The sequence below is a fragment of the Ambystoma mexicanum genome, chromosome 2p (assembly GCF_040938575.1).
Source record: "Ambystoma mexicanum isolate Mex_15411 chromosome 2p, UKY_AmexF1_1, whole genome shotgun sequence".
Taxonomy (NCBI): Eukaryota; Metazoa; Chordata; class Amphibia; order Caudata; family Ambystomatidae; genus Ambystoma; species Ambystoma mexicanum.
Genome location: NC_090923.1, coordinates 1,217,095,044 through 1,217,118,057, shown reverse-complemented (window position 1 = coordinate 1,217,118,057; position 23,014 = coordinate 1,217,095,044). Strand labels below are relative to the sequence as shown.

The following is a 23,014-nucleotide window of genomic DNA, read 5'->3' as shown; positions in this document are numbered from 1 at the left end:
CTTTTGATTACCTTAGTACTTGTGCTGCTGTTCTCCCCCAAGTCAGACCGACTGGGAATACCTGTAAGCAGGCCTACCACTCGGAAATTACTTAATTTCTTTGCACCAACAAACTGATCACTTGCTGAAAAAATGCAGACAAATGCAGGGTGTCCAAGTTCCTCCACCCACAAGCACAAGTCTTGTTGCTATCTGCATCTCTAACTAATTGAAGAAACCAGCAGCATAGATATAAGAGGGTAAGCCTCTTATTCACATTGGCATGGAAATTAATGAGAACTGAACCTTGCCCCAACTACATTCTGATACTGTTCTGTCATATTGGAATCTCAAAAATCTATTCAACAGACCCAAATAATGTTCAACTTGCTTTGACCACTATGGTGAAGTTTGAATGTGTAGTAAACCATCTAGAGGCTGCCTCATGGAGCATGTCTCGACCGTAGCGTAACGGGTAACTAGCTCCTTCCTAGCGCTCATAAGGTTTTAGACTTATCTTTTGATGCACACTGCTTTTTCATGCTGCAACTGATGCAGAACTTGCAACAGTTGACACAAAACACTTTGACAGCTAATTCTCTAGCTGGGATTACCAAATGGACAAAAAAGTAATGCACGTATGGCCAACACAAAAGGGTCTGTTCTGTTCATCACTGTGGAAAATATTGTAGGTTTCTTTCCTACTTTTTCTTCCTGAGAAGAAATGTAAGATTTTCACGCCTATCCTTTTTTCTCTTGAAGTGGTTGATTAGCGCTCTGCAGTCAATTTACAAGATGCATATCGCCATATCCCAATTTGCCCTCTTTGCAGGTTGCCCTTTCGAATGGATTGCCTCCCACGTATTCCTCATCTTATCTTTGTTTTCAGCTTCAGCTGCTTCGGAAATATTTTTATCTCTGCAGAGGGTGCTGTGAGTAGAGACGGTCGACTCGATGTCCCTCGAGGGGTTCCATCTCGGCTGAGTCAAGCCGTCAACACCATCGAGGCCACCAACGTCCACACCATCGCAGCAGATAGAAAAAACATCGACGACTGTACATTCTTAGACGCCTTTACCACAAAAAAGCCAGGAAAATGTTTCTAAACCTTTACCTAAAAAGGATTTTTTTTTAGATCCTTAACATCTATATATGAGGGCTATGAAACCTCAGATGATATTGTGGTCTCCAATTGGATTCTCGTAGTATTACAAAAAATACTAATCTACTTGAATGTTTAATTTCAGAAGAGACCAGGGTTAGGGAGCTACATGACACCCTACAGACAGACAGTGGGGTAGACAACTCCCCAGAACTAGATTTTGGGAAACTGAATCAGTATGATAATGGAGATGCATCATACAGAAGCCTAATTTCCAGAGTGGTGGAATTCCATGAGATGGAGTAGGCCAACTCCTGCAATTGAGCAAGAAGACCTGACTGACATATTGGACAAAGGTCCTCAATATGACCCTATATTACCATTCCATGTGGCACTTCAAAAAAGTGTTGTGGAAAACTGAGAGGCTCCAGAATCCAGCCTTGCAGTAAACAGAAATACAGGCTATCAAGTAGCGACCCTGGCTACCGTCAATACATCCAACTCCGGAAAGTCTAGTAGTACAAGCAGCTACATTTGCCGCCAAGCAAGCTGTGTACCCAACCATACACCCTTATGTCGCTTTATACCCAGCACCTCTCGTCACATAATGTCTCTGTACCTCTTGCCCCAGCATGCTTGCTGTTTGTCCCTACAAAAGCCCCCCGCGATGCGTACCCAGCACTTCCGGTCCCCACTGTCCGTAACTCGCCACTTGTTTTGAAGCGCATCATGCTTGGGCGCTTTATGCATGAACCATCATATCATATCACTATGCTTACTCTCTACACCATCACTCAGAGTACAGCTATACCCCTCAATATATTCGGCTTAGCTGCTCACATATGAACACTGCCCCATGAACACCTCATCACTCTAATAAAACGCAACTATATCCCATGACAAACCGGCCTAGCTGATCACATAAGCATCCTACAGGCCTAACGCAGCCAGAACCCAGTCTGGGTGACCATCCACCAGACTGCACACATTCAACTGATATCTCCACCAACACACCTAATGCTAGGATGCAGCTACCTTCGGGCAATTACACCAGCTGCGCACAACTGGTGCACCCACGCACCCTACAACACTAACGCTCTACTGACATGGACTCCAGTCCCCGAGGGCGTTCCAGCGCTTTGAGGTCATACCAATGATATATAGAGCGCTATATAAATGCCAAATAACATACCATAAATAACATAACATAACATGACCAATGTATTGGCACTCGGCAAAAAGTATTTTCTGCCAGCAGCATGGCTTTAAAGTATAATTCTCCTTGTGGCCTTGCAGAGTTCATTCACCCTGGGACTGTATGGCGGCTGATCACATTCCGGAAGGTGAGGAAAAACGGCTTTATGAACCCATTAAGGTATGGCAAGGAGGCCATGTGTGAGTCTCTGCAATTAGGTCTGGGCTCTGCTGACTGCATCAGCATGGCCATGGCAGCAAGCAGCCCTACACAGATTTGCGTTGTTGAGGAAGTCCGTATTTGCACCTGATGTACAATCCAGACTCCTTAACATGCCCTTTGACGGCTCCCATTTATTTGGGAATAAGGCAGACGAAAGCCTCGACGAGCTGCAGTCCTCCAAGGTGGCAGCCAAGCCCTTAAGTGCCACAGTCAGGCAGCCACAGCCTTCTCGCCCCAGCAGATCGTCTTGGATGGGTAGGTCTTTTCGCTACTACTCCTCAGTTGGAAGAACAAGAGGACAGGCTAGTCAAAGAGGATGGAGAATATTCCCTCATGGTGGACGAGGCAGAGGTGCAAAGCCTGCCCACGCAGCGGCATCTTTCCATCAGCCGCTGTTTCGGCTGCCTCAAAACCAATGAGGTCTTGACTCGCATCCCGGTGGGAGGCAGAGCAAGAATGAGGTATTACTTTGGATGCATGGGCACTGGAAACAGTAGCCCAGGGTTACTGCCTCCACTTTATACAGACTTCGGGATCATCCACCGGAAAACCATTCGCTAAATGTTCCTGACCCATTCCTGTTGCAGCAAATTTGGACCCTTCTAGAAAAAGGTGCTATAGAATCAGTACCTATGACTGAGAGGAACAGCAGATGGTATTCTCTTTATTTCCTAATCCCCCAAGAAGGACAGAGACCTATCTTGGACTTGTGATACATGAACAAGTTCCTCAGGAAGGACAAGTTCAAGATGGTCACACTTTCTCAGATCCTTCAGGCCCTCCAGCTCCAGGATTGGATGGTGTCATTGGACCTTCAGGACGTTTACTTTCATGTTCCAATCCATCACAAGCACAGGAAGTACCTGAGGGTCTCAGGATCAGTTTCAAGTTCTGCCATTCAGGCTGAGCTCTGCCCGAGTATTTTCACCAAGTTAATGGCAGTGGTGACAGCAAGTCTCAGGAGGGGGAGGTGGGGGCGTTCCACTCAAGTCCAACCTGGACGATTGGCTGATCAGGGCACGTTCACCCGAAAAGGCGCAGGAACTTCTCAGTATCACCTGCCACTCCCTCCACAGACTGGGCTTCTCCCTCCAATTACAAGAAGTCCCACATGGTACCATCTCGGAGACTCCAGTTTATTGGATGCATCCTTGGAAAAAGCCTCGCCACCAGAGCTGAGGGCTAAAGACAATTTGCAGATGGTCACCAAGTTTGAGTGCCCAGCGTCTTCCGGCCTTCGACTTTTGAGGTTGCTCTGCCTCATGGCATCCTGCATTTTTCTGGTGCCAAAGGCTTTCCTGAGAATGAGATCCCTTCAATGGGCTCTCAGAACACAGTGGTCCCAATTCTCAGGTGGGATGTCAGACCTCCTACAGATTCTGAGCAGAGTCTCTCGACCTTTTGTGATGGGCCTGCAAGGACAACTATCTTAAAGGAGAACATTTTTGCCAATCATGGCTGGAGATAACAATAGTGACGGACGCCTCACTCGCTGGGTGGGAAGCCCACGCCAACAATCTGACCATCCGCAGTTGTTGGTCTCCATCAGAGTCCAAACTACATATCAACCTTTTGGAGCTTGGAGCTATCAGACTAGCACTGAAGGCCTTTCTGCCCTCTGTACGGGGAAAGAATGTCCTGATGACTGACACCACAGGGCCATGTACTACCTCAACAAGGGAGTAGGTGTAGGATCACTACCACTGTGCAGCGAAGCAATGCAGCTCTGGTTCTCTGCAATTAAAAAATGAATTTCTCTATTAGCAGTTCACCTTGCCGGAGTGGAGAACACGGCGCAGACCGAGTGGGAACTAGTTCAGGAAGTCCTTAAAGAGATCTTCACCCTCTGGGGAACCCTTCAAGTGGATCTGTTCGCGACCAGTGTCAACTGGAAGTGTGAACTGTTTTGCTCCACGGAATTTCCTCCTATAGGAGCTCTAAGGGACGCTGTATGCGTTTCATCCAGTCCACGTCATTCCTCAAATGAACAGGAGGTTGAGAACGTTCGGTAAATCCATGATCCTGATTGGGCCAGGAGGACGTGGTACCCAGACCTCCTGGACATGTCCATCTGCCCTCCAATACGTCTTCCACAAAGGAAGGACCTTCTGTCGCGAGAGGAGTGTCGGGTGCTCCATCAAGAGGTCAAGACTCGGCCTTCACGCATGGTTTCTGAGAGGCTGAGTTACAAGGATTGGGACCTCCCGGATCACGTAATGCAGATTTTGCTTTCGGCCAGAAGGCTAGCAACAAAAACCTTATACTGCTGCTGTTGGAACGAATTCTGCAGCTGATGTAGGGAAAATGATGTGGACCCTTTTCAATGCGATACACCTACAGTGTTACTGTCAGAAAGCACCAAAGTATTGACTGATAAGGATACGGTACTCAAAAGGATACAGGTGGTAGGGTCTTCCGGATCCCTGTTCACACGATTTGATAGTTGTGAAGTCAAGTTTAGACCTTCCAAATGATACAACTCTCTGACTGATAAAACGGGCAGAGAGATGGATCACTGGAAAGGGCGTGGGTGAGGTATAGGAAGTCAGCCTAGAACAAAATAAAGTATCATAAGAAACTGCCCCAAACTGAGTATGATAGAACAGAAAATGACATGAATGCACACACTGACCTTAAGTCTAGGGCAGAAGAATCCAGCAGAAGTCTCTTGAGGAAATCCAAAGGTAGAACAAACGACAAGGAAGGGAAGATTAGTAAGGGAGACTTATCCCGAACGGAACGAGGCTCACGCTAGATACGGGTTGATGCACCACAGGATAGCGTCCAAAGTACTGTTCACTGTCACCTTCCAATTATCATTGAAAAGCTTCCTTCCCACGTAGAGAAAAGTATAGAAATGAATCAATCCCCCTGTTAATGTCACAGGTGCAGGAATTGGAAATATCGCCCTTTTTATGGTATAAACAAAGTACACGCGGTTCTGTACAGCCGCGAAGAAAATAGCGTGCGCGTGCGGAAATACACGCGATTTAGGATTCACGCAGTCAAGGCCAGCCGCGCTTGAAGACAACGGGTGCGTGTGGATTTTACACGCGAACAGGATTCATGCAGTCCAGGCCAGCAGCGCTTGAAGACAACGGGTGCGTGTGGATTTTACACGCGAACAGGATTCATGCAGTCCAGGCCAGCCGCGCTTGAAGATAGCGTGCGCTTGTGGGTTTGCACGCGAACAGGATTCACGCAGCCCAGGACAGCCGCGTTTGAAGACCACGTGCGCGTGTGGATTTTACACGCAAACAGGATTCATGCAGTCCAGGCCAGCCGCGCTTGAAGATAGCGTGCGCTTGTGGGTTTGCACGCGAACAGGATTCACGCAGCCCAGGACAGCCACGTTTGAAGACAACGTGCGCGTGTGGAAGGACACGCGAACAAACAGCTCCAGGAATCAGCGTGTGGCGGAAAACACGCTATAGAAGGCCCAAAAAGTAGCTGAAGTAACCTGCAAGGATGCAGGACGGAGGTTAAAGCTACACAACGCCAAATGATTCGATCAGAAGCAGCGAGTGAAGTTTCCACGCTGCTTTTATACGTAATGCCGTAGTTCACGTGACGAGCAGAATACACGTGAAGTTAGCGACGTGAAAAGTGCAAACGTCGTTTTCCCGGCAACGTATCGAACAACCGCCATTTGGAATAGAACGGTCTAGCTGTTCTACAAGCGTAGGAGGTAGGACCACGTCCGGCATGCATGACAGTTACATTTTTTACTACGTTTGGCAAATCTGGGGCTCCAGATTGGAACAATCGAGGGTTATCTAGCAGCGCTTTCCATATTCAAGTGCCCCCCTGAAGAGGCAACCTACTTCAAAATACCCTTTAATAATTACATTTCTTAAAGGACCATACTTGCTATGTCTGAGTGCTAAAGGCTAGCTGGGAAAGATCCCTTGGAAGGTTTAAGGGCTCATTCCACTACGGGCATGGCAACTTCCTCTGCCCTTTGGAGGGCAGTTCCGATAAATGATTTCTGCGAGGCAGTTACCTGTCCACCTTTCACATGTTCACAAAACATTGTTTAGACACCTCTAACAATGAAGGAAGATTTTGGAAGGCAGTTCTATACTCCATTCTGGACAAACATTAACTCTCAAATTCTCACTCCCTCCTCCAAAAGAACCTAATACTGCTTTGGGAGTGTATCATAAGATGAATACTTTTGAGGACACAGTAAATATGAAGAACAAGTTACTTACCCTTGGTAAAGTTCTTTCGACTGGATGGTCCTCTCATGTATTCCTCATCACCCTCCCAACCTATCCCGCTGTAGAATTTCCGAGCTTTAGATCTTGAGCTCTTTGGTAATTCTGCACATGGGTGGCAAAAAACAGAACTAAAGCCAACCGGCGTTGCGCGTGGTATATGTACTCGACGATGTCAGCCGAGATGGAAGCCCTCGCGGGACATTGTCGACCATCTCGATGCACATCGCCCTCTGCCGAGAGAACAATATTTCTGATGCAGCTGAACCTGGAAACAAAGATATCATAAAATGAGGAATACGTGGGAGGAACATCCAGTCGAAAGAATGTTACCAGTGGTAAGTAACTTGTTCTTTCCTTAGAGCACCACACATAGGGTTTTCTCCAGTAACTGCCATGTCAGCTAACCTACATCTGAGTAGAATTTGCGTTCTTCCTTAGCCAGAGGACAGGCTGATCAGAGGTTCAGATTTTCAGATTTGACACACTTACGGAAACAGCAAGGCTCTCACACTGCAATATCCAGGTCCTGGGGTACATGTTCTCCTGCATACTTGGGGTCCCTTATGCGAAATTAGGGATGTGTTGAAAGTCCTCAGTCTTGGCCGGTAATCTTGATCTTTGTTAAAGTTGCTGTCGGATCGGCACAGTGGCTCCAAGAGGCTCCAAGAGGATGTGTGTCCTGTTGGAGGAGCTGGACCTTTTCAAGATGTTGGTAACATGCTATGCTTGTCTAGCAACAATAGGTTATGTTAGTGTTCATTCTTTGAGAAGAAAAAAAACGGAATCCTCACAAATATTCTGAAGCTGAAAGCCTCCTTCTGGGCTCTTAACACATTTCTTTCTTCTGTTCAAGGTCCGTGCTGATCCAAACCGACAACACAACTGCAATGTTTTAGGTCTAAAAACAATTACAGGGTTTGAAATTGAGGGTAGCTGGGAGCTAGCTAAAAATAAGCAGGACACATATATACACCATTTAAAGCATAAAAAGTCCTAAATAAAAGACACCATGATACGTTTGCATCTTATGTGGAAGTTACATTTACAGAGCGTGATGTACTAGCTCTCGTTCCCCAGTGTTAGCTCCTGGTCACCGGTTAATACTGGATTCCCAGTATTCACTGGCTCCTACGTATCCAATCTTAATTTCAAGCCCTGCAATTGGCGGCAGAATTCCTGCGCCTCCCCTTTGCAAGCTTGCACCTGGTCAATAGGAATGAACTCCGACAGTGGCTCATGACGTTCCTGGCTACAATTCACCTTCCATTACTACTACTTAAGCAACTTTACAGAGTTGCTTGATTCTAATTCTACCCTAAGTGCCTTTGAATACTCAAGTTATAGCTCAACAGTTGTTGGAGCGAGAGGCAGTGACGTCTCCTTTAACAACCGGGAAGGACAAACGTTTTCCCTTTACACATCTGCCAATATGCCCCATTCCATTCGGGAGATGCCTGTCCTGGCCTGTTAACTTTGTATTCTGTTGTGAAAAGTATAGTTCTGGGTTGATGATGGGTTAAATCCAGGACTGACGGTCCCAGAATAACAAGTTAAATCCATGACTGTACTATAATCTTCCGAAAGCAATGGGGCATGTTGGCCTTTATGCATCTCGACAGGAAGGCTTCTGTGGTGTAAGCATTTCTCCTCCGTTTGAATGGCAGTTCCTTTGTGCCTTTACCTCACTTGCATTACTTGGAGAAATACTTCTTAAGATGACTTGATCCCTCCTGTTTCTAATAACTATATATTACCCAAACTGGTATTGATTCTCTTTACACCTTGCACAAAATCTGTGGCACACCCTATTGAGGTTGTAATTTAATGTCACAACAGCACCCCTCGCCAAAATCCATGTCCTTAGTTGGCGAGTACTTGGACTGTGGCCACCTTGGTCTGCAGAAATCTTGAAAATCAATTGGGTATCAAAGAAAGTCAGAATCTGTGCACAGTAAGTATATATTAACAAGACTTTGTTTTGGACTGTGAACATTAATGGTCTCCACTCAAGTTGGACAGTGTTTTGTCCTTTAACGTGGACCTGGCTGAATCTGGAATTTAAGTTGATTAATGCCATACATATTTCCCATTGGAGTTTCTCCTATTGCGGATTCCACTTTTGTCTTTACAGTCCGATGGCTTGGTATGGGATTTTCATAGTTCAACAGCCTTTGTTAGCACACCTTTTTTGGTTAATGGGTACAGTTGACCTGCAGTTATTAACTGAGAAAACAACCTTTTTGTGGGGTAATTCAAGGTCCTTTGTTTAGAAGAGCCTTTTTTGCAGTTTCCCATGTGTATAAGCTAGCTCTCAGAATGTGCCTTTTTCTCCCAACATGGCGACAGTTTCATAAAAGCCAGACTTCCATGCAGTGTTCTTCATGAACACTTCAGAAAGCGCAGATGGTCATTCAGGACCTGGCTCTAAGCAAGGATTCCAAAATGGATCCTTAATGTACAAAACCTTTCCGATCTACCAGCCTATTTATGAAGTCGGGCGATCATGCAAAAGTTCCATAGAACAATGGATAGTGACTTGCATTTCTGATTGCAGGTTGAAGACCTAGAAGAGAAGAGCAAACCGTATTCATGTAATGGCTAAATCCTCTTGTTTCATTGCAAATGTTTTGATCAGTTATAGCTGCTGAATGAATGCTTAATTCAGCCAGTCTTTGCTCAAGACCTCGTAAGCACAACTATGCTTTATTTTTCTACTGCCACCTCTCGCATGATCTGATCTGGTTTCTTTGTAGTCTCCCACATGCATGGAGGAAAAGGGATGGGATGTGGGATAAGTACACGTGACTCACCAAAGTGACTAACGTAATCCCCTCCCACTTTCTGTCCTACTTACCGTTTTCCATCACCACGAAGAACAGTGCACATGCTTTTGTTAAACCAGTTATGAAGGACTGGCCGTTGGGTCTTGGTCCCAGCGCTGTGAAGACTATAATGGTGTGTATGGGGACATCGAGTATATGCATACAGAATTCTTTAATTCCATGCTGTGGTTGTGCACGCCTGCCCAGTCCCCCTGGATGACATTCCAGATATATGCAGGGCAAGAGGTAGTGGACTATAACGGGAATCCCTATGGTGCAGAACTAGTAGTGTATTATGCATGTCTGCTTTCTGTTTTCACAGAAAGGATCATGTGGGCCGCACTTAGTTGGAAGTCTTAATTACTGTTTAAACAGGTTTTAAGTACATTACAGGTGCAGAACATTTTGGGCCTTCATCTACAGCCCTATCGGTACCATCTCACAAGGGGTCATACAAAATAAATGTGTATACTGTGCTGCACACTCCCTGGAGAAATAATCATCTGCTGAAAATCTTTGTAATAGAACCATATCCTAAAATTCTGGCCATAATTGTATATTCTAATGATGATCTCACCTTTTTTCATTAAATGAAAATAGTTCAGTATTTGTATTTGTTTATTATTTGTATCGCCCGCCTAACCCTGGGGTAACTGGGCGCTTGAAAGACTTAGTGATAGACATGTGTAGTCATGCAGGTTAAAAACAACAGTAATAAATAGAACAGGAGGACCCTGGTTACATATGGGTCAAATAATGGGATACAGCACGGCATACAAATTAGAAACAGTGTGAATCAATAGGCCAGAAAAGGATCTTAGTAACATATTGGTCGAGAACTCTAGTCGGGGGGGGGAGTACAAAGGTAGGCTAATGGGGAATATCAGGGTATGAAAGATTTGGTGATTACTTCTTACAGTGGCTGTTTGTTGCTCAGCCAGTTTTTTTATACTTGCTTTGAAGGTGAGAAAGGAAGGTTCCAGTATGAGGGAAATGAGGGTGGCATTCCACCGCTTGGCAGCTTGGACTGGAAAGCTGGCTCCTCCTGCTGTTTTGAGATTGTATCTCAGGATCACTAAATTATGTGAAGCAGAGGATCTGATGGTGCGTGCATGCTGTTGTAGGCAGATTTTGTCACCCAGGTATTTAGAGGCATCGTTGGACAGGCATTTGTGGGTGATGGCCAGAGTGCGTAACGTGATTCTATCACGGATAGGAAGCCAGTTGGCATTCTGTCTGTGTGGGGATGCGGCAGAATTTAGGGAGACTGAGCAGCTCTGACTGAATTATTCTGTAAAACCTGGAGTTTGTTAAGGTTATGTTCCGAAGAGCCAAGGAAAAGACTGTTGCAGTAGTCCATTTTCGAAAGAGCCAGAGCTCTGGCCAGTATTAAACAGCTACTTGGTGAAAGGAAGGACTTAGAACTGTAGATACGTTTGTTGGTATAGGCTGTGGAAGAAGCCATGCTGTTAACCTGTTTTTTAAGAGACAGGGTTGAGTCGAGATAGACCCCCCTAATGTTTTTATCTCTTTGGATACCTTGATTATTTTGCTGTCAATAATGGAGGAGTATCTGGTGTCGAGTTTGTTCAGGCGTGCCAGAGTACCCACAATCATTAACTCAGTTTTGTCGTCATTGAGACGCAAACCGTTGGTGGCTATCCAGGCTTTGAGTTCTGAGTAGATGTTGTTAAGCAGTACAGAGTCATGGTCGTAGCAGCCGTTGAGGGGGCTAAGGACTTGAGTGTTGTCGGCATAGTTTGTGTAGATGCCCAATTTTATCCAAGCGGTCGAATAGGAGCTTCGTGAAGCTATTGTATAGTGTGGGTGATGAATTACAGAATATATTTTCCAAATGATTAATGGTCATGAATGACAGAATTTTCAATTGCCAAAGTCTGTAGCAAATCAATAGTGTATTCAAACATTCTTATAACATGCCAAAGTTGCAAAAACTCCTGATCACTGTCAAATATTCTATTTTTAATTAACTACTAAGCTTTTCGGGTCCCTTCTTCATGAGTTAAAAAAATCTGGATTCTCCAACAATGTAAAAATAAAATTTAAAAACTTTGAATACATTTGTTGCTAAACAAATTCATACTAATAAAAAAAAAAACCCTTATGCCTAAAAGAGCGCTTCAGAATCCCACCAATTAGAAATCCAAATATTCAGGGTGACAACTCCAGCAAAGAACAAATAGAACATAGACCACATTCAATCCAAATCTCGTTGGGTCTTTTTTATCAAGCCTTCTAGGTAAAACAAATGATTGCTCCTCTCATTCTACACAATCTCTAAGTAAAATTAACATCACAAACACACTTTAGCCAAATAGGTATTACTTGGATTCATGTAACCAACATTCCTTATTTTGATTTTCATACCAAACTTGAAGGGAACTTCCTCGGATACACTCAAATGTCAGTTGATTTTGAAAAGACCATAGTTGTCTCTAGAGATACCAGCCAACTTGACTTATATTTCCTTCTTCCTTACAAACCGATTGCTGAATCTCTAAACAGTTCACCTGTCATTCTCCATATATGGAAATCTATACCTTACTTCCTCAAACACTAGTGGGAATATACCATATAGCTTTTGTAACGATCAGTGGCCTCTTGAAAGGATCACATTTTATTTGTGTCGTAACACATGTCCTCCTTACCGATTAAGCCAATATACTAAACTGAGTTTACCATAATAAAAATAATCTTGCAAAAATTGCATTGCTGAACCATTGATTTAACAATTTCTTCGATTGCATCAAATAGAGTAATTCTAAATGTGTTGTTTGCTTCCATTTGTCTTTGATCTATTTTAAATAGCCTTTTTGTTTTCACTCATTTTTCCTTCAAGGAAAACATAGCCTTTGGGAAGCCGTTTTTCTACTGCATATTTTTTTAGTTAAAACTTGAAACCTTTTAAAAGCAAACTTTTGGCAGTGCAGTGATTTATTTTTCGGCGTGCACTTGTTGCTGAACATTGATGGATTTCGTTCACTATATATTTCTATTTTTTTTTTTTTTTTACAGCGTGGGACTAATAGAAAATAGGAAATGGGGCAGAACTGCAAAAAGTAACACTGGTGCTTTAAAGCAGCTGTCTACTACCAGCTTTCAAAATGCATTATGCTCTTGGTTCTTTCAACTGATCTGTGAATTGAGGTTCCTTAAACTTTCCTATGATAATTAATACAGATTTTTTACCACTGAGCGACGCCTCAACATTGAGTGACTACAGTACCAGGGAAAACTACACCCTTAGTAAAACAAAGGTGGTCTTGGACATCCCCACTTGTGAGTAAAATACCAGAGGGGTTATCCAGAGCAGTTTTTCCAGTTTGGCAAAAAAGAGTGAAGACCACTTGGTGCTCAATGTTGTACTTACGGATTACTTTGTTTGCAAAATCTGTGTTCCTGGACATTAACTGTTTTCTTAGTGTTTCAGGATCCTGCACACAGGTTGAGATAGTATTTTAATATTTTGGTTAGTGTTAATAGAAAATAAATGTAAATCCTCAACCAGGATAAGCTTCTATTGCACATTTAGAACTCTTGTTCTATTCCCATCTACCAATTTAAACTTTTGGGATATCATGCAGAGATGCTTGCTTTTATTAATCCTAGGAAATGCTGCCTTGCTCTTTTTTCCCCCCAGGTCTCCCCTAACACTCCCACATCCCACCACCCCTCCGGTGACAGCGGTTTCAATGACTGCTTTTTCTTCTGTATTTCCTAATTTGTTATACTTTTGTATCCAGCAGGAAACTCGGTTTGAGAAGACTCTCCAGGAGAAAAAGGGCTTTATTATCAAGCAAATGAAGGAAGATGGAGCCTGCCTCTTCAGGGCTGTTGGTGAGACATGGCATTTTCAACTGAACTCGTTTTTTGATGTTTATTTGAGGCCTATCCAGAGTGCTTGTGCAGTACACCTTAGCTTTCTGGGAAATTGAATTTGTAGTTGCTTATCTCTGTCCACTTCAGTAACTTGTCAGGGTACTCGAGGACAGATCTTTATGTGCACTGAGTAATGCCTAACCTTGAAAATCCTCTCTAACAAACATGTCATGTGGCTTTTACAGACAAGACGGGTTGGCTGAAAAAGGGGGGTGGGAGACATTGAATCAAGAGGGATTTTAATGTCGGATGCATGCACTTTTAATTAATTTCTTTACCTCTGGTGCAGTAGGAGAGTGATATCCTTAATTGTTGGATTTAAGTCATGTAATTAAGTGAATGTTTTCTACTGTAGAAACGTATGTCTTTCAATACTTATGTTTGGGTTACCCTATTGCACAGTACAAAGTTAATTGCTTTAGTTGATTTCTCATGGCATTCTAAGCTTAGCAGCATGAGTGGGCTGACTGCCTGCCCCTTGGGCTCTGAAACACTCCCAAAGGGTCAGCTCAGTTCTGGTTAATGTACCATATTCTGAGGTTCTGGGTGTGGGTTTTTACTGAGTGTTTAATGACTAAGTCCATGTTACTGCAGTGAGTACCTTTCAATTGGGTTAGCTCCCTTGACACCCTTGTCCTTGGTTCACTGATTGGAAAGATTAAGCTTCAATTACAGTGCAGAGGGGCATCTTTTGATTATTATGCCTGACTGCACTTGACATCCAGTGACAGTGTACTTACATCAATGTCAGATCAACAGGGTACTGCTGTCAATTCTGTGTTCAGTGGTTGCCAGGTAATGGCCCTGTATTCTCACTGAGGCTCCCACTAGGTTCTGGCCTGTCTTGGGCTGGCCAGCCAGCCATTACTGCACATGCCCAACCTCTGAATGTGGGATGATAGCTGAAGTCAATCGGGGTAGTATGTTACATCGTGCCATCAGTTTAAACAAGGGATTCTATACATGGTTGGGAGTGTGAGGTGAGGCTGAGCAATGACTTGTGACATTCAACAAGTATGGTTTGAACAAGACTTTTTCAGCATTTATTTAGTCTCTACTAGACCTGGAGTTTCTCAGGCACAACAGGTTTTTCTCCTGCCATTTGGCATCCTGCCAGGGTTGGTTTGGTGTTGCGGTAGTAGAGTCCTTTCCTATGTTCTATGTGTTCGACAACAGACCTGCTGATGCAGCCTCTTTCCTTGACTTGAGTTTCCCATTTGAGCATGTTCCTGGGTATCCCGGGAGGCAGCCTTGGCCAGTCTACTTAAACCCAGTTGTCTCGAGATTGCAGAGTTTCTGTTCATCTAGGGAGCGGAGATGAGTCAGTCGGGTTTCTTCCAAGACTCTCCTACTCCTACACTAGTCGCAGGCTAGTAGGTTTTCATGCAAGCTAGCACAGGACTGGTTCTCTCCCTCAGTAGGCTGTCCGGGTGTGTGTGTGGCTGGTTTCCTTTTGTATTTGGACTTGCCTCGTTAGGGTAGGGGGAACTAGGCTTTCTGCAATGGCAATTTTGTAAATAGTCTAAATTGATTCTCCTAAATTGGTTCCGAGTGTTTATCCGGTGCACAGTCTTCGAAGCCATTTTCCATATAGCCAACATTTGGATTTCGATGCTCGGTTTTGGCCTCAGGATTTTCTATGTGCTGGGCTGAGCTCTCAAGCAGTCCTTAAGGGGAACTGATTCCTGCCACTAGACCTGGTCTGCAGGTGAGAGGTTTCCTATGTGTTTCTCTATCCATGCACGTAGTGTTTACAAAAAGCTTGCAATGTTAACATGCTTAGCATTTGCTCTCATTGTTGTATTTCTCTGCCAAGCCAACAGGGTTGGTTATTATACCCTGATTTTGGATTGTGTGACCCATGTCCTATACTTACAAGGCTTGATTGGACTCGAGGTCCCTTCTCTTTACATAAGGTGAAGGCTCCTTTATAGGGAACATTGTGATACCAATTACAAAATCAGGAGATTGCCCCAAATGTGGTACAGCTATGGTGGGGGTCAATAATATACTAACAAGAAATCCAAAAAGCTGTATACAGTGAATTCTTGGCCCAAAGTCTAAGCTACATACTTAATCATCTAGGTATCAAAGATATCCAAATTTGTATTGCCCTTGGAAACCAAATGATAATCTAAAGAAGTAAGAAAGATAAAACTGGTGTTGCAAATTTCTATTAAAAAAACGTGATTTATTCAAAATCATATTGATTGAAAAATTAAGAATCTTTCAGAAATTGGGCATTCTTTTGAACTCAAGGAATGTATGAATGTAATGAATAGTAAACGAACAATCATTATCAGTGGTGAAACGAACATAGTGAATTAGAACATACGTAGTGAATTAGAACAGAGGTTTGACAAGTAATGAAAAACAAAAGTAATGCAAAATAATGAATAAATACATTTGTACAATAATCTAAATTGACAGGTCTGCCAAGGATAGTTGGCCTGCTGGATCCCTCTTCTTCCACCCACTTGGAAGCAGTGTAGAGATGGGACCAAACAGCCTTGACACTCCCTCCCCCTCTTATATTTAAAAAGATCTCGCTCCACTCGCCGCAAGAGCTGGTATATTGCTACAGTCAGAGCAAGCAAACAATATTTTTGTGTTAAGCTAATGAAGGATGTGGTGTAGAATTTGGAATTTGGGGGGGGGGGGAGAATCACTGGCTCAAGTGCCTCCTTACTCATCACTACAATATTGTGATTCTGGGGCAAATCACCTTTGAGATCTTTTGTGCATCAGTCTGCTTATGTGACAAAACAGTGTTTAACGTAGCTACCCCTAAGAAATGTTATAGACATGCGGGTTCTCAGTCGTGGAGGCAAGTAGAGGGATGCCGCGCTCATGCCCCATTTTACCTCACTCCACTCCATACTCCCACCTGCCTATTTGGATCCTTGAGCGGAGTGAGCTGCAGTGCGAGCAGGTTTGTCACAGGAGCGCTAGTCTTAAGAGCCTTATTGCAAGTTGTTCTTTGTGACACTGAGGCCTGTTTCCTGTAGCTTATCCTCTGGAGTTGCCCCTCCCCCCCTCTTAGATTCTTTGCGCAAGGCATAGTTAAGGTTAAGACAAGTCTCCATGGAATTTCATCAAAAATTAACCTTCTTAATTTTTGAATGCTTTCATTAATCTGAAAATATTCTAGAATAACATTTCGAGGCCTGTGCATGCAAAATTACAGATTTCTATATTGCGGCTTCATAGTTTCAAAAATGTTTACGTTGCGTTTGGAAATTGGTAATTAAAAAGTTTAGAGTTTGCAAATTAAAATAAACAAGATCTGCAAATGGCTAATAATTAGCTGCAATGACTGGTTCCCAAAGAACAAAATTGTGGCTGAATGTATGCATCAATTCTTGTAAGCCTCCTTAGAGGGTTACCAACCATGTTAGTGACCTGGTATGCACCGATTCTGGCCCACCTGTACCTTCCATCCAAAGTAGTACATTATCTCTTAATAAATACCTGCTTTGTCTCATTTATTTTTGCACTGCTTTCTCAGTACCCCTTCTGATTAAGTAATCTGTTACCGACATTACTGGTCTATCAGTACATAGGGGAATCTCTTCAGCTTCATCATTGAACAAGCCATTTGCTACTATTGCAATTAAATAGAAATAATTCATTGTGTTTGGAAGATGATCAACCGACACCTCCCAGTGTGTGTCCCAGCCCTTTCCTTGTGCACATGATGATCCTCAAAATCTGGTGATAGCTATTTCTTAGGATATCACAGGTATAACATCTAAATGTGATTTACTTGGATTGGCAAGATTTTGTCAACCAAGATTCTATAATCTGTTTTCAAGAAACCTGGTCCGTATCTCCAATCCTGAAATATGCCTATCAATGTTTTGATAATCCAGCTATCGAGGGAAGTAAGGGCTGACCCTTTAGGAGGATGACTGTGTGGGTTTATTTGGAACTAAGTTTTGAAATTCTAAAGTCTCCAACTTTTTCTGACTAAGTGGGTTTATGTCGGCGGGGACCTGACTGAAAATTCTTTTCATATTTACTTCCAAGTGGAAGGAACAATGATCTAAAACCAGTTGAGGAAATCGATATGTTAATTCATCACCTGGAAGCTTCTTGCTGTATAGACAAAGTGGCGTTGCTGGTTGCCAGTGACTTTAATGTGCAATTTGAGCCACTGTCTAGAACACAGGATATCTTTGTAGAGGAATACAGTTTGGTCTGTGCGGGGGACATGGTTTGCCTCCACCCAGTACAAACCCACCAATATGCTGGTTATATTGCTTCCAAACTTGCATAATTTGGGTTACGTGCAGTTCATGGTTGAAGGTACAGCGATCAGAAAAACAAACCTTTTTCGGTGGGAACAAAATAAAATGTTCAGCCTCCCATATTTAATATATTCTGGTGAACTTGTTCACTTGGAAGCTAGTCCACTGTACAAGAGTGATTTATAGGCTAAAGAGCGATCACAACACGATAGTCTTGGACTTGATTAAATTGGATCGCACCGACCAGAAGGGCTTCTATTTGATCTCCTAGTGTATAGCAGTAGGTCAATCGGTTGTAATTAAGTAGACCTAACTTTCATGGTTCCTGATCTAGATTGTGCTCTTATAACTTTGTTTACTCATGGAGGAGTTATGGGCTACAGGAAAAGAGGATATAGATCAAACATACCAATCATTATGCAATTCCATTGCTCCTTTTGTCACCCACTCTGGTGCCACCATCCAAAATAACTCTAAATTTCGAAACCGGTCGTTTGATGGTGAGTGTAGAGAAGCTAAACAAGCCATTGAGTATATAAAGTAGGCCACAGTAATAACCATCAGTTTAAGATCGGATTACAAATCTTTGATTTAAAAAAAAAAAAAAAATGTGAGGCTTGTGATCAATTGTGGGATGTTTCGGAAGCTTTCTGCCTGTGAGAAAGACCAATGATTTTGGTATGTAGTTTCAAAAGGGTTGTCTTAACCGAAATATATTCTCCCTAGATCTGGTGATGTCCACTCAAACTTGGTGTGATCATTTTGGGTCCTTGTAGCAAGCTTGTAAAGTCTCTCCTACTGGATCCTAGTTTAGTGTAAGCCACCATTAGTTTACTGAGCAAGATGTTTCAACTGAGCATAATATACCCATGATAAGATACCCATTTATCTTTTTCATAATAATGTGACAAATCTGACTCCTTTCATGCTAGGCTTTTCAATGATCATAATGGGAAGAATTGGAACCTGGATAAGTTTATTCCTATTTTGAAAAAAGCTGACCGATCTTTACCTGGAAACTTTTTTATTCTTTTTTTTTTTTTTTTTTTTGACAATCACGGTCTTTGGACACATTTTACAACCTTGTTTGGAAGAGTTGGTTGATAACAGTTCAATTTCCCCCAAGGTGAATTTAAGAAACGCTGTTCAATGGTATTTCTATTTTATCTTCTGTATACATACATTCGAGGGGATTGGGTCCTCCGACGTATTCCATATCTATGACATGTAATCACCACAGCTGTGCTGCTTCGGAAACTTTTTCCTGCGTCGATGCGCCGTCGTCTAGGACCTCCTCCGACGTCATCCGATGTGATAAGTAGGACGCATGACGCCCGTAGACTCAGTTCTGTTTTTTCCGTGAACGTGTTGCTTCGTGAATCTCGTTTAACGCCTCGACTCTTTGGAGTTCTTTTCTTCTCGGTTCTTCGAACCTGTTCGTTTTTGTGAAAATCCTTCGTGTGAAGATGTTTTCTACTTCGTCTTTGACCCTGCGTCCGGGCTTCAAGAAATGCGGGGAGTGTGGGTCCAAGATGTCGGTGACGGACTCGCACAACGCCTGCCTCTGGTGCCTTGGGGAGGCCCACGACACGGATGACTGTATCGACTGCCAGTCGCTCACGTCCAAAGCCTTACGCGAACGTAAGAAGAAGTTGTCGTTAGGTCGGGTGTCCAAGCCCCGGAAGTCGAGGTCTGTGGGGCTTTCGACGGATGATTCGAGGGGTGACTCTCCGCGTCATCGTCGGAAGTCTTGTGGGTCTCCTTCTAGAAGTCGGTCTCGCCACTCCTCAGCCTCTTGGATGCATTATCGGAAGCGCCGACACCGGTCGTCTTCCAGGTCCTCGTCGGAGGACTCTGCCCGGCACGTCGCTTACCCCACCAGCCGTGCGACGCCGGAGGAATGGGCTTCCGTCGGGAATAAAATGCTGGCGATTCTTGAGTCGCAGGGTACTAAGCCGTCCGCGCCCCTGAGTGGGGTCGGTCGTGAGAGGTCGAGAGACACCGCTCGCAAGAGTGTTCGGCACCAGTCACGGGAGAGGACCTGTTCGGTCAAGGAGACTCTTTCTCGACTTACCCGTTCCAGGTCGCGGTCCTCGACGCGTTCGAGACCATGTGCACCTGTGAGGTCTTCGAGGAAGACATTGTCTGAGGTGTCGAGGGCGTCGACAGGCTTTCTCGAGGCTCCGGCTCTGAGGAAGTCGTCGAAGCCGTCGACGCTCAGGTCGTCGAAGGACACGCTCGGGGCTCTGCATCTGACGTCGACGCCGATTTCCTCGACGCAGATCCTCTCGGCGCCGATGCCTGTTCTCTCGGTGCCGATTCGCTCGAAGCCTTTCGTGTCAGAGGTACCCCGTGGCACGGGGGAACCCCCTAGGAAGGATCTGGTTTAGAGCAAGCACTCTCGGGTGCCTTCTTTTCGCCACCTGGAATATATTTCAGAGGCGGATGAGGATTCTGATGGCCTGGTTCCCAGTCAGGTTCCAGATGAAATTGTCTCGGGCCATAGTCAGTTTGACGATTTGAGGCAGTCACTGCATGATGCCAATGGACTGGACACCTCTCCGGAGGTGGAGTTTTGTAGGCCTGAGCCTGGCTCTCATGCCGATTCCTCGTACCGGCGCCTTATGGCTAGGGTTTCTGAGTACTTGGGATGGTCTGCTCCCCCAGGGGAGTTTGTGCAGGATGATCTAACAGACATCCTTGATGTTGGTCCCCCAACTGACCCGGTACTGCTGTTCCATACGGCTTTACAGAGAAGGGTGGCGGCGGCTTGGATTGCTCCGGAGAGTCTCCCGGCGGTGGGCAGGTCCTTGTCGCGAAAATACCGTCCAGCCAGTAGCGACCCCTGCTACTTGACCAGGCACCCCACTCCGGAGAGTTTGGTGGTGCAGGCGGCCATGGCCCCGGCAAAGCAGGCGTCGTACCCTACCATCCCTCCTGATAGGGACGACAAACGTTTTGATGGCTGGGCGAAGAAAGTGTTTTCTTCTGGTGGTATGGCGCTTCAGGCGGCCAACTCCATTTGTGCCTTGTCTCGTTTCACACACTCTGTGGAACTGTGTTGCGTTAGCAGCTGAACATATTCCCGAAGGGGACGAACGGGATGGTTTCCTTGCTATGGTCCAGGATGGTAAGGATGCCATGTGTGAGTCCGTTCAGTCGGGTTTGGACTTAGCTGAATGCGTCAGTAGGTCCATGGCGGCGAGCACCGTGATACGCAGGTTTGCGTGGTTGCGGAAGTCGGGGTTTGCTCCTGATGTGCAGTCCCGGCTCCTCAACATGCCCTTTGACGGTGAACACCTTTTTGGCAGCAAGGCTGACGAGAGCCTTGAGAGGTTGCAGACCTCAAAAGCTGCAGCGAAGTCGTTGGGCGTTGTAGTTCGCCAACCTCCGCCTTTTCGTCCTAGAGGACAGCAGTGGAGGGGTGGTTCCTTTCGCTATTACTCGTCCTTCAGTAAAGCGAGAGGAGCTGGCAGTCAAAGAGGCCAACGCAGGGCTACCAGAGGTGGACAACAGGGTACCCGTGGTGCCAAGGCCGCCTGGGCAGTTGCCTCTTTGCCCTCAGGTAACGCCGCAGCCGCTCCCACTCAGTCATGAGGCCATGTCCCATGGTTCACCGGTTGGGGGAAGGCTGGCGCAATATCTTGTAGAGTGGCAAGCCATTACTTCAGATGTGTGGGTTCTGGAGATCATAACCCACGGCTACTGTCTTCCCTTTCGGCACAGGCCTCGCGACAATCCACCGGGGAACCTCTCTTTGCAGAGCCCAGATCCGCTCCTTGCGCAGGAAATTCAAGCCCTGCTGGAGAAAGGCGCCATAGAACTGGTGCCTGTAGCGGAGAGGAACAAGGGATGGTATTCCCCTTATTTTTTGATTTCGAAGAAAGATGGGGGATTGAGACCCATCATGGACTTGCACGGTTTGAACAAACTCCTCAGGAAGGACAAGTTCAAGATGGTTACTCTCTCTCAAGTCCTCCAGGCCCTTCAGCTTCAGGACTGGTTGGTGTCACCCGACCTCAAGTATGCTTACTTCCATGTGCCGATCCATCCCAAGCACAAGAAGTACCTGAGGTTCGCGGTTAGCGACTCGCACTTTCAGTTTCGGGTCCTGCCGTTCGGATTGACCTCCGCGCCGAGGGTTTTCACCAAGCTCATGGTGGTGGTGGCAGCGCATCTCAGGCAAGGGGGGATTCACGTCTACCCCTACCTGGACGATTGGTTGATCAGGGGGAGCTCTCCCGAGCAAGTCCTGGATCATCTGTCCGTCACCTGCCACTCCCTTCACAGGCTGGGCTTCTCCCTCAATTTAAAGAAGTCCCATTTGACGCCAACACAGTGGCTACAGTACATCGGAGCAGTGCTCGACACTGCCCTGGGGCAGTGTTTTCCTCCCCAGGTGAGGGCTCTTCACATTCAGCAGATGGTGCCCAAGTTTCAGCATGCCCAGACGCTCCCAGCGTTCGAGTTCTTGAGGTTGCTCGGCCTCATGGCATCCTGCATTCTTCTGGTGCCAGAGGCTTGCCTGCGGATGAGATCTTTGCAGTTGGCACTCAAGACGCAATGGTCGCAGTCCTCCGGCAGGATGTCGGACCCGGTTCAGGTGCTGCCCTCGGTCGCCCGGGACCTTCTGTGGTGGGCCGTCAAAGGCAACTTGATGAAGGGGGCTCCATTTTGGCTTCCCTGGCCGGAGGTGACGATCGTGACGTATGCATCCCTCACGGGATGGGGAGCTCATGCCAACGGGCTGACAGTCAGCGGTCGTTGGTCTCTGTCGGAGTCCAGACTCCATATCAATCTGTTGGAGCGGAGGGCCGTCAGGCTAACCCTGAAGGCTTTTCTGCCGACTGTGCGAGGAAAGAGTGTCCTGATCCTGACAGACAACACAGTGGCCATGCACTACCTCAACAAAAAGGGGGGGGGGGGGCAGGGTCACTTCCTTTGTGCAGGGAGGCGATGCAGTTAGAGTTCTGGGCCATCCAGCAGGAAGTTTCGATCTCGGCAGTTCATCTGGCCGGAGACGAAAACGTGACGGCGGACGCTCTGAGCAGGCAGAGCACGATCTCTCACGAGTGGGAGTTGGCTCAGGAGATTCTCCTGGAGATCTTCGCCCTTTGGGGGACCCCTCAAGTGGATCTCTTCGCCTCCAGTGTCAACCGGAAGTGCGAAAGGTTTTGCTTGCGGAAATTTCCTCCAAAAGGAGCCTTAGGAGACGCGTTCGTGGTGGAGTGGTCATTCCCGCTGCTGTATGCGTTTCCTCCAGTCCCCGTGATCCCGCAAGTGCTGCGGAGGTTACAGAAGTTCGGTTCCCGGATGATCCT

At 45.6% G+C, this 23,014-nt stretch overlaps 1 protein-coding gene across 3 annotated transcripts in view; it reads left to right on the top strand.

Annotated features, from left to right (window-relative positions):
- The window catches only part of OTUD5 (OTU deubiquitinase 5), a 731,936-nt gene that overhangs the window by 122,357 nt on the left and 586,565 nt on the right, over positions 1-23,014 (top strand). For 2 of the 3 annotated variants that reach the window (XM_069645483.1, XM_069645485.1), the window contains exon 2: positions 13,308-13,401. In XM_069645483.1, the coding sequence (XP_069501584.1) occupies positions 13,308-13,401 (94 nt within the window). The remainder of the gene's footprint in view (positions 1-13,307; positions 13,402-23,014) is intronic. The other variant, XM_069645484.1, reaches the window with a different exon arrangement.